This window comes from Phoxinus phoxinus (genome assembly GCF_949152265.1).
Source record: "Phoxinus phoxinus genome assembly, chromosome: 11".
Lineage (NCBI taxonomy): Eukaryota > Metazoa > Chordata > Actinopteri > Cypriniformes > Leuciscidae > Phoxinus > Phoxinus phoxinus.
This window is the reverse complement of record NC_136886.1, coordinates 7,388,351-7,400,626: the sequence shown is the minus strand read 5'-3', so window position 1 is coordinate 7,400,626 and position 12,276 is coordinate 7,388,351. Positions and strand designations below refer to the sequence as shown.

The 12,276-nt window shown below is 35.3% G+C and overlaps 1 protein-coding gene across 2 annotated transcripts in view; it reads right to left on the bottom strand.

Moving 5' to 3' along the window:
* The window catches only part of ca16b (carbonic anhydrase XVI b), a 122,908-nt gene that overhangs the window by 4,304 nt on the left and 106,328 nt on the right, over positions 1-12,276 (bottom strand). For both annotated transcript variants that reach the window (XM_079628378.1, XM_079628377.1), the window contains 11 exons: positions 11,403-11,541; positions 8,402-8,493; positions 5,364-5,455; positions 4,275-4,371; positions 3,976-4,058; positions 3,762-3,896; positions 2,623-2,757; positions 2,382-2,542; positions 2,053-2,188; positions 1,029-1,175; positions 825-918 (listed from right to left, as the gene is read on the bottom strand). In XM_079628378.1, the coding sequence (XP_079484504.1) occupies positions 825-918; positions 1,029-1,175; positions 2,053-2,188; positions 2,382-2,542; positions 2,623-2,757; positions 3,762-3,896; positions 3,976-4,058; positions 4,275-4,371; positions 5,364-5,455; positions 8,402-8,493; positions 11,403-11,541 (1,311 nt within the window). The remainder of the gene's footprint in view (positions 1-824; positions 919-1,028; positions 1,176-2,052; positions 2,189-2,381; positions 2,543-2,622; positions 2,758-3,761; positions 3,897-3,975; positions 4,059-4,274; positions 4,372-5,363; positions 5,456-8,401; positions 8,494-11,402; positions 11,542-12,276) is intronic.

Below are 12,276 nucleotides of genomic sequence, written 5' to 3'. Positions count from 1 at the left end.
ATAGGATAACACAGTGTAGGCAACACCGATTTTTGTCGTTGTTCTCTGTATTGACAGCACTCCAAATTTACTAAAAATTGAGCTCAATGTTAAAATTGACCGGAGTTCTCCTTTAAAATACTATTGTTTGCAATTCTTAATGACCTTTCTTATGTAATATTTTATGTTAAACAATACACACCTACACCCACACACATACATGTGTGTGTATATATATATAAGCCAACTCTAAAACCAAATTGTAGTTGTGATTAAATGATTAAAAATAATTTTATGTAACTATATATATATATATATGAAAATCTAAATAAATTAAAGCTACACAGAATTATTTTTTTAAAGCAAAAACTTTAAAAATGACAAAAACACATAACAAATAACCCTAAAACCAATTAAAATGTAAACTGAAAATATATCCAAGAAAGTTAATTCAAAATATTAATGGATACTATAATAGTATATAAATAATAGTAAAATAACACTAGGCATTCGTTACTATAGTTACAAATCTAAACAATTAATACATGAAATTAAATACTAATGTTAAATGAACATTAAATACTTATAACCTTATAATTTGTTGGTGTACTTATAAATGCACTGTAAAAATATAGATATACAACACATATTTTATTGTAAATTTATAAGTATTATATATACATACACACACACACATTTTTTGGGGGTATTTTAAATAGTATTAATTGTTAAATTGTGCTACTACACTGTGCTACACTGTATATTGAGAATACAGCAAAGTCTATATTGCCAAGAAGCTGGAGTGTTGGTTCTGATACATGGGTTTAGAGGGTTTAGCGACTCACTTGGCAAGACCGTCGAGGTGCGGTTCTTCTCTTTGTTGCAGTCCTTCTGGGCACTGAAACACTCCGTGAGGTGAGAATTGCATTGCGTCAACAACTGGAGGAACAGTAACAAGAGCGTCCACAAGGAGGAGCAGGTTAGTCGTCTAACTGAGAAAAACATCTTTATGCAATTGCATGGAGACACAACAGTCATCCAGTCCAGACCTTAAACTGTTTGTCCATGCGCGTCTGTCCTGTTGGGCTCGGGGTGAGAATGCTGTTAACATAATTATGGAGATGCCAAGCAGGAACCTCAGTCTCTTTACTAAGCACAGCTTCCATTAATGCATCATGGATAAAGATAAACTGCTCCTGTAGGTCACACATATAGTCATTAAGACAAACCATTTTGCATTAGGAATGTGACATCTGAACACTATATTTATGAATAAATATGGGTTTATGTTCAGAATGGTATACTACAAATTAATTTTGTATGTAGAATTTGAACAGCATGTGCATTTTCTGTATGTATGTAAACACCCAGACAACATACTACATGCCAAAATGTGTAGTATGCAATCAGAAAACACTGTATCCCACAATGCAATGCACTTGACATGACCTTACATTTCTAGTACGACGAGTTCAAAGTGAACACAAAATGGAATTTAAAAAATGCAAACAGCCTTTTTTATCCTTACATATGCAACAGTGTTATTTTAGTACTAATACTTTTTTTATATAATATTCAATTTCTACATTTTCAGAATTCATTTTAATTCTAGTTTAATTTCTAGCAATTTGCTTTTTTAATATTACTATTACGGATTAATTTATGTGTATTTCAGTTTTAATATATTTTTTTCATAATATTTTATATTTCTTAATTTGTTAAATATTGTTTTAATTTGATTATTTCCAGTTAGTAATTTAAGTGCCTCAACCTAAATCAGCAGCTATAAATTAACTATTTATATAGTTTTATAAAACAGTAAAATAGTTTTAGTTAACAGTAATCACCCTGATATGCAACATGTAAAAATAATGAGGTCATGTGATGAAATGTTGTGCATTGTAATTGCATACTACAGAAGTTCCACATACAAATTTTAACAACGAGTCTGCAGTGAACAGTATATGCTGCACATTATGCAGTATGTAGTAAGAAGTACACTAATCTTCCGAAAGTGATTTTAGTGTGCATTTTGAGTGTAAACATGGTGTATTAAATCAAACAGGTAATAACCTCGGTCTGGACCAAGTAGTTCCGCTGAGCTCGGATGTGCTTGAGGTATCCCAGGACGTTGACTGTGCCTTTGTCCTTTATCTGCTGCAGCATGCTGTCTATGACTATGTATGTGCCTGTTCTGCCCACTCCGGCACTGCAGGACACAGAGAGAGTGATGGTTTGATAAAAATGACATTGCATTTTGGTGCAAAGCAAAGTCTCTCACTTCCAAACACCCTGCTGAAAATGATGTAGGAATGGGAAACCCTGCACAACTAGAAAGTACATCACTGAAACTGGCAATTCACACACTAGTGGGCAGAGCTTATATTTCCACAGAATAGTACCTGCAGTGAACTAGAACGGGGCCCGTGCCCCGCGTGCGTGCCACTGTAGATCGAGAGATGAATTTGAGGACTGGAAGTGCATACTCAGGTACGCCCATGTCTGGCCACTGCGTGTAATGGTACTGGACCACCAGCCGCTCATTCTGCCTCCCCTTCTGACCCTGAGAGAGACAATTTTAGAGGTCAAAATGCAGGGTCTAATACAATGCTCTGTAAATGCTCTATGAATGCTCAAATGTACCTTTTTCAGTTTAGTGTTACGTATGATGAAATGCCGGAGTGTGTAGTAAGCATGCACTTTAGTACTCTTCAGAGTCACCATTATGTTCCCATAAACCTCGCAGTTGTCTGACGGCCAATACTGATCACATTTCCTCTGTAAAAACAACAAATACATCTTCTGTTTAGCATTTCGAAACACCAAAGTCTACATTAAAAGAATAGTTCACCAAAAACGCGCCCTATTCAGCCATGTGGGAAATGTGGACAGAATCGCAGAACACAGTCATAAAAATGGAATTTTTTTGTATAACGTGATGCTTGACCTCCAGCATAGCTCTCAAACAGCGTTTGTACTTATGTATATTAAAGTGCCCCTATTATGCTTTTTCAGATATACTAGACCTTTCATGTTGTGTGTGATATATTGCTGTTTGTGAATGTAAAAGGCCCGCAAAGCTTCAAAGTTCAAAGTGCAGGATAATGGAGTTATTGTCTCCGAAAAGAAAGAACCGATTCTGAACTGCCTGAAGCGAGTCGTCAGCATTTCCAGTCTTACTTCCTGCACAAACCTACATAGGTTTGTAACACATTTGCATAATGCCAGCCTATGGTCTTCATTGGCTGCCTGCGCACAATGTCTACTTTGACCCGGCCTCAAACTTAGTTGCAGATGAGGCTGGAAGAGTTCGGTTCGTGTTGTTGACATGTCGAGAAAATGCTGTTTTCTGCAAATCCACTTTACATGCACTTCAAAAGGATGAGGACTCACGCTGGAATTGATACAATAAAACCGACACCATCATTACTGTTATTATCACTGTGTATCAAGCACAGAGGAAGCCTCCGGATCTGAAATTCAGATATGGTAATGAGCGTTTCATTTCCGAAATCGCGCTGTAAGCGGTAGACCAATCACAACAGACTCCGCCATCTGACCAATCAAAGCAGAGCAGGCTCTCGGAAAGGAGGGGTTTAGTGAGATCGAGTCCTTTATCTAACCGTTTCAGACACTGTGAGAAAAGAGGTGATGCTGCAATGTGTATTATGAGAAAATTAAAGTGTTTTTTCACCTGCAAACCTATTATAGGAGACTTCCAAAACTAAATTAGGAACATTTAATAGGCACTTTAAATAAACTTTGTGGAATTAGTTACTTACCCTTCCTTTCTCGACCAAGTTAGTTATCATGACAATCACAGTGGTGTTCTGTTCCCAAATCATTCTCCAAAAGTCCTCAAATGTGGACTTCAGAGGGCCCTGAGCGGCTATATAAGCCCTGGATCTGTTATAACCCTGAGAGGGAGAATATTGAATTTTAAAACACACATTAATGCAACAAGCACACACATGCACTTAGTAATAAAATGCGTACGTCTACATAGTTGGCATTGATGTAGTCACTGTGCTTGGAGTCTTTCCCAGACAGTTGCTGCAACTTCACTCTGCTGTGATCATCTGGGTATTAAAAAGCAATAAATGATGTATTATTCAAATCACTGTTTGAGCTATGTAATCTATTTAGAAACACTAGCAATGCATGCAAGATTGAGAGATGGATATTAATATATTTTATCTCCGTCTTGCATGCACCGCTAGCACTTCACAGATGAATTCACAGTATGTTGAAGAAGGTGAATGTTCATGTTTGCCACATAATAATCGACAACTCACAGGCGACAATGTTGATGTATCTGTTTTTGTGCTTGTTGTCAGGGTGATTTGAATGCTCTGCCGTAATCTTCATTTCAGACGTGCAGTGTTGAACCTCCTGCGGGGAAGGTATGATTTCAAATGAGTTATAACTTACTTACAGACTACACTAGGTCTACAATTGCTTTTCTGCAGTACAGAGTTATGCATGATTTCTGTGTGCATTGAATACCCGGATCTAAAGCGCAGTAAGTAAACGACACAGAAACTCGCACATTTACATCTTCCATGTGACAAATTAAAACGTAAATAAGAGCAGCCATTTAAAAAAAATCTCCTTGACTCAATGTTTAATTCGACTGTCAAAAGCTTTTACTTTCACATCAACTTGGATTAAAATTCAAATATTTATCTCTAATATGATTAACTGGATGCCACTTGATGGTTTAAACACGAGGACAATTGTTGCATACCATTTTTTCATTCTGAATAGTCCTATCAGATTTTTTCTTCTGTTGACCATATTATTGGTAAATTATTTAAGACTCATTTACAAAATAATTAGTTAATTATTCCAGTAATTAGCCACACTTTGATTAGAATTTACATAAATTGCCCCATTTGTCCAAATCATTTAATTATTGTCACATCAATGCAATTTGAAATAAATTGTATACTGCAGCATAATAATTAGCTCCCCAGTGAGCCGTAATGAAGCAGATATTAATCTACCGTGCAGATTTCGTTTCCCTATATCTGTAAAACAAAGCACCTCTGTGACGAATCGATACCTACCGTATCGCAGATGCTGGTAATTGTCAAAGTTTTTAAGTAAATCTTTTCTAAGAGACCCAGTTCTTGTTTTTCGAATGTGTCCATACCGGATTGTGATCTTGTAAATGTTTGCTGTGGGCATGAACCAAGACTCAAGCTTTTCCCGCATTCCTGCATAGATTCCTCCAGCAAGAGGAGTGATTTTAATGAGGCTCTCCTCTTTAATTAGTCCTTTTCCCACAGCCATCTGTGCCTCTGTGCTACTGGGAGCACCGGTACATGTACAGAGCACATACACACATTCTCACATGCTCCAACTACAAAGGCCATACTCACATCGAACTCCTGAGAAAAGCCATGCTGGTTGTTGGAGTACAGCTCCAGGATGTGTTTGATGAACTGCCTGACTGGCACAGCCTCCAGGTCATCTGAAACACAAACCATACATACTATCATACCACATCTGACCATTTCTGACCTATCATCTGACCATTTACACACAAACATTTTCATATGAATTGATGACAACTGCATTAAAAATACCTATTATATAAATAGTTATGATTAAAAAACGTATTATTAAAATGTTACTAAAATATTATTTTATTATTTTGGTTTTTACAATAAAAATAAATAAAAAATTGGTATTAAATTATAATATTCAATTAAATTATACCCAAATACCGTACACTATTGTATTATGTCATTATAATTTTTTTTACAAAATCTTTCAAATATATACCTGAAACATCAGATAAATAGAATTGACATACACCACAGTTCAAAAGTTTGGGGTCAGTAAGATATTACTCAAGTCTTCAGTGTCACGTGATCATTCAAAAATCATTCTAATATGCTGATTTGCTGCTCAAGAAATATTATTATCACCATCACAGTTGAAAACAGTTGTATATACTGATTAATATTTTTGTGGATTTTGTTTTAGGACACTTTGATAAATATAAAGTTCTAAAGAACAGCATGCATTTGTAATTTTAGTAACATTATAAATGTCTTTACTGTCACTTTTGATCAATTTAATGTGTCCTTCCTGAGAACAATCGTACTGATCCCAAACTTTTGAACAGTAGTACATCTTTTCAAATAATACACTGAAATACCATATTTCACAAAATATATAATAATATACCTAAAAACATAGGATTAATGGAACTGACATACATTCTGCAACACATACATTGTTTAGTGACTGGCCTGCATATAATAATGTATGCTATTTGTATTATTAATTCAAGACCTTTTCATTAATTTAATATTTGTCATTTAAAAATTATTATAAAACGTCTAAATATGTAAATTTTAAGGAACAAACCTCTCTGAAAAATAAAAGTTTAAATAAAGAAAAAAAAGAAAAAAAAACATCCTCGTTCCAAATGACAAAATACTTTGAAGCAAAATCCATACGCCCTACTTTAGTGGCCTTACTTCCTGAGTGATGATATTTGGTCACATCTGTGTCATATAAAGCTCATCAGTTATCTATCAAAGAAAGGGTCTGGACTGATGGTCTATTGTCACGTAGAATGGCCATACAAAGGTATGGTTCATTACTGCCCATTGAAGCACACAGCTGGGACCGTATTGAAAAAAAAAGACCAGAATCCCCTGGAGCATTTACTGCTTCACCATTGTGAAGGATGATCAAACACACATCAACTCAACCCCCACTCTGTATTCAGTGTTTATACCATTAACAGAAGAGATTCTATCGGTCTTATTAAATCACTGAGACATGCACACACACAGACTTCTATTTAACGGGGATTGTTGATAAGTTCTCTATTACGGCAGAGACATTAAACTATCACCTCAATTGGAGTTCTCATAAACATTAATGGCTACGTTTTACTTCTTTTGGCTTACAGTTATATAGACCTGTCAGTCAAGAGCTGGACTGCGTCACACGAGGAGAAAGGAAGACGGGAAAGTAACTGAGAGAGAGCAAGAGAAAGAAAAGAATGGCAATACTGACAGCAGTTCATGCAATTTTAGAAAATCATGCACTACCCAAATTGAGCAATCAGACTTTCCATTCGTTCACTGAGAAACAGTAACACACAGAACATAAAATATGCATCCACTCATCATCCGTGAAAACGGCAAGATAGGAATTCTGATCATTAAAAGCAATAGTGCTTTTAATCTCTTTGAATCAACACTGAACTGATCTCAACTGAATAATTACTGGTTACTATTGTCTTTTTAGAGCTGCTTTACAGCCAAATCGAATCGTTATTTCCCTGTTTATTACTGTAAAGCTGCTTTGAAACAATCTGTATTGTATAAAGTGATATATAAATAAAGGTGACTGACTTGACTAGTGCAGCCAAAATGAAAACATTTAAAATAACTGTTTTCTATTTAAATATATTTTACAACGTAATTTATTCCTGTGATTGCAATGCTGAAATCATCCTAAAACGCTGATTTGGTGCACAAGATACATTTCTTTTTATTATCAATGTTGAAAGTTGAAAGTAAAAAGGCAGCATTTATATGAAAGAAATATTTGAAAGATTATACTGTCATTTTTGACCGGTAGTGCAAGTCATAGAGGTTTGGACTGCAATACAATTTCATCCATAAGTTTAATAAAAAAAGCAACATTTTAAGCAAAAAGCTGTGAAAATAACGTTTTTGCCAAAGACTACATCCAGATCGGATTCAGAACAATGATCACAATGGAGTAGATCGAGTCCATCAACACCCCAAAAGTTTCAGTCCTATAGCTCGTCCTGCGTCGACATTTTATTCGGTAACATTTTTAGTTTTGTTTAATGTTGATGATCACGTTATTTTACATATGCATATGCTATCACTTGTAGTTGTTTCTGCTTCTTTTTTTCCCTGTGTTTTGATCCAGAGATTCAGTAATTTTTCAGAAGATATCAGAAGATTCGCCCTCTACCGTATAACAGTGAAAACACAGAAAGCCGGAAATTTCCATCAATGGCGGGGAAGCGCTGTCTTATAAATTACAGAAGTGTATGAGATTATGCACATTAAACAACATCCGGTAATAAATTTGTCAGCTGGTGATATTTATAAAGCGTCATTTCACTCTGCTGCTATGCTTGCTTATATCTTATTGATCTATTTCAGAATATAGCTGTTACCTAGTGAGGTGCTTTGCACCCAAAATAGACAACCAACTCCCATTCTGGGATTACGTTCTCCGCAAAGGGTACATGTGATGAAATCAAAACGAAAGAACTCTGTATTCTGACTATGCAACAAATTCTGAAGCCACTTTTTTTTTGCTGGATAATGATTAACTTCTATGAATGGCATAAAATAAAAGTACTTGCATTATGAAACCTCGTGTTTTCATGTATGTTTGTGTAGTGACTCACCCGCCGTAGATATGATGGGAAAACTGTCATCGCGGATCACTCTGGGGGAGTTCCTGTCGTCAATATAGAAATGTGCAGTCTGGAAGAATCTCCTATGAACAGAAACCGTCCCGGTTAGTAGGAAGCAGGTAATCAGGATGATTATTTAAAAAGCTTCTTAATTCTGAGGAAGCCTGCTTGCTGAGAATTACTGTTCACTTAAAATTAAAGTACAATCTTGTTAGCAAAGGGTGTTTTGACCTGTGTTTCTGTTCAATACAATTTTAGTCACAACTCAGATATCAGATACTGACTTTATATTATTTTTGTTATTATTATTCATTATTTAAGTATTTATTTTCACAAAATAACTTAAAATTCACTCTAAAAATATTTGAAAACAGAAAATCCTTGTATAAGTCTGTCTGTAGATTTTAATATTTAAATATATTGTTTAAACAAAATTGACTATTTATATTAGTATCATTAATACATTTAATTTATTAAGTACTTATTTTCACAAAATGACATTAATGACACAAACTCAAAAACTATTTGAATTTGAAGACAGAAGTCGATAAACAGTCGATAAACACACTTCTGTTATCACAAGAATCACAATATAGGCCAAATATCAGATGAATGAATCAGCTCGACCGACTTGTATTGACTTAGACCAACTCATAATGCATAATAAACACTATCATTGGCACATTTCCATAATTAAAAATGCATTAGCCACTACACACACACAAACGTCTAGTTCTCACGTTAAGATTAAAGCGATGATACCAAATATCCAGCCAAACTCTGCACATGCAACTCTTTCTGCCTTGGAAAAATCTTTTAAAAATCATTTTTGTTTTACTTTCAGTGCACAAAGACATGGTATAACCCCTCCCACCCCCTTATTGAAGACTTGCTTCATGTAAATCCCAGTAAAGCATTTGTATAAGCATGCCCCTACCTGTACTTTATGCAGAGCAATGAGCAGATGCTAGTCATCCTTGAGAGGTGAGATAAAAAGAAAGAAAAGAGGGGTTGAACGCTCGTTGAGCTCCGATGAGGGAGGAGGAGGGGGGGTTGAGGAGAGACGATGACTGGGGGGACAGGAACCTCACACTAATGACCTTTTTTATGATGGCCGATCTCTCGTGTGTTTAGAGACGTTAGACTAATGGTGTAGAAGGGTCCTTCAGAGAAGTTTTGGACCCTGCGGTCTAATCCTTGAGAATGCAAAATAGGCAAATGGTAAAAAGATAAATATAACCTCTTATCATTCCCCATCTGCGTCTTTGCGTCGAGTCTGGAGTTGCTCTAACTCATAGGCGATCGCATGCGTACGTGTAGAAATGAGTGCATCATCTTTGGTCTTTAATGGGCATCTGTGAGTCTGAGCAGACTGAAAGCCTCTGAGCCATCCAGATGGAACCCTGCCTACATAAACCTCTCATTAGCCTATCGCCTTGGCAACATCACAACTTCATTTTAAGCAAATAATATCATACTTTCTGGTAAACTTGCATGAACTCCAGTTATAAAAAAACGAGAATGGAATATCTTTTGTTCACTCGGTAGCTTTGTTCTTGACGTTCTTGAAATTTGACAATAATGTCTTGACAAAGACGTTTGCCTTCACATTCTCGGGGGAGAAGTTGCGTCTTGTCACTTGTCTTTCTTCCGCTCTCTTAACAGATTGATTATCGTGCAAACTCAGTCTTTCATTCACTTGAACTGTCACTGATCAACCTCTTATAAACTCATCAAATGATCAAATCAAACTGCCATTATCTTTTCCTCTCAATCTTTTCCTGACTTGTTGGCTGACGTAATTGCTTTGCAATTGGTACAGTAACTTGCAGGCAAAAATTATTGACATTTGTGCTGCTGGTTAAGACCAGTGTTGTAATAGTTAACTGAAACTAAAACCATTCAAAATGTTTACTAAACGAAATAAAGCTGAAATACAATAAAATATGAATAGTAGATGTGTTTCCTTGGCAAATAACCGAAATAAACATGATTAATTTGAAGTACTAAAACTGCTAAAAACTTATAAAGAGGATAATTGAAGTTGTTTTACGAAAACCAGATTTTTTTTTTTGGTAATTGACAAAGGTAATTGACATAAAGCTGAAATAAAATAAAATAGGAATATAACATGAGAAAAAGCGTAAACTTAAAAAACTTAAAATTACAAATATTGCCTTAGGTTTAAGTGGAAGTACTAAAATGACTAAAACTAAAATGAGAACTGAACAAAAATAAAAAAAATAAAAGCTAATTTAAAATAATAATAAATACTATAAAAGTATATAAATTGAACTAAAAGAACACACAAGCAGTATCATAATAAAATAAAAAATATATATCTAAAAAAAATCATATCATACCATTTAAAATATAAAACGTTTTATTATTTATATTTTAATGTAATGTTACTATTGTGTGCTCACATTTGGAAATGATATGCTCAAACCAGTCAGCATCACAGATTGGAGCACAGCTGGGTCCCTCCGCACAAGACTCATGGTCCCCAGGGGGCCCGCAACCTCTTAGCTCACATACAGATACAAGACTGAGCAGGAGGATGGTGGTATTTGGCAGGAAGCTCCATAGGAGGATTTTAATTCGGTTACCATGGGGCTGAGACCAGTCCGGGAGAGGGCGGGCAGATGGGGCACGGACTCTCCAGGGAGCTGAGCCAGGGTTATAAAGGCCAGTAGATGGAGTAGAAAGAGTTAGATGAAGTGTGGATTCAGGGGACAGAGCGACCTTACACTGTTTACAAACCAGGCACAACCATGACCAGACAAATCTACTCTACATAATACATGTTGTCATGAATATTAATCAGGTGATGCGTTCGTTCAGAAGAAACCAAAGCTAGATGAATGTAGAAGTTGTTACAAGATAAGGAACGCAGATGAAGAGAACTGATCTTTTCAGTTCGTATCCCATGCAGTAAAGGCCCAAGATGATATAAGACCAACGTTCTGGACGATATCTAATTCAATCTTACCTCCAGTAGACCAGGACAGCCAGCAGCATGATCAGGCAGAGCAGAGTGAGGGCAGAGACCACCATCAGGGGGATGATCCACTCCATCCGGCTGGAGGATGACACCGGGTCTCGGGTGACAGTGGAGATGCTGTTCCTCTCTGCACGGTGGTCAAAGGGGACCAGAGCAAGGTAACACATATATAAGGCAGAGTTTTTGAAAACCCTTCAATAATAGATGGAAAGAGTCTATTCTTGTATAAATGCTTGAAAAATGTGAGTCATGCATATTTAACACGCATCATCTTCCTTTACAAAGTTTATTACAAATATCACTATTTATTACATATTATTACAATAATCCATATACAGTCTTTAGGTCTTATTTCATTATTTTTTTTAAAATATTTAATATATCTTAATGCATATTTTATATATTTTCTAATAATGTTTACACTAACTACTGGTCAATAGTTTGAGTCGGCAATAATTTATTTTTGAAAAAAGTCTCTTATGCTTAAAAAGACTGCATTTATTTGATCAAAAATACAGCAAATAGAGTAATATTGTGTAACATTATTACAATTCAAAATAAATGTTCTATTTTAATATATTTTGAAATTATTCCTGTGATGGCAAAGCTGAATTTTCAGCATCTTTACTCCAGTCTTCAATGTCACACAATCCTTCAGAAATAATTTTAATACGCTAATTTGGAGCTCAAGAAACATTTATTATGATTATTAATGTTGGAAAAAGTTGTGGAGCTTAATGTTTTTGTGGAAACCACAGTACATCTCTTCAGGATTCCTTTTCAAATAAAGATTTATTTGGGAAAAATTTTTTAACAACTTTTGATCAGTTTAATGTGTCTTTACGGAATTTTTTTTTTTTTA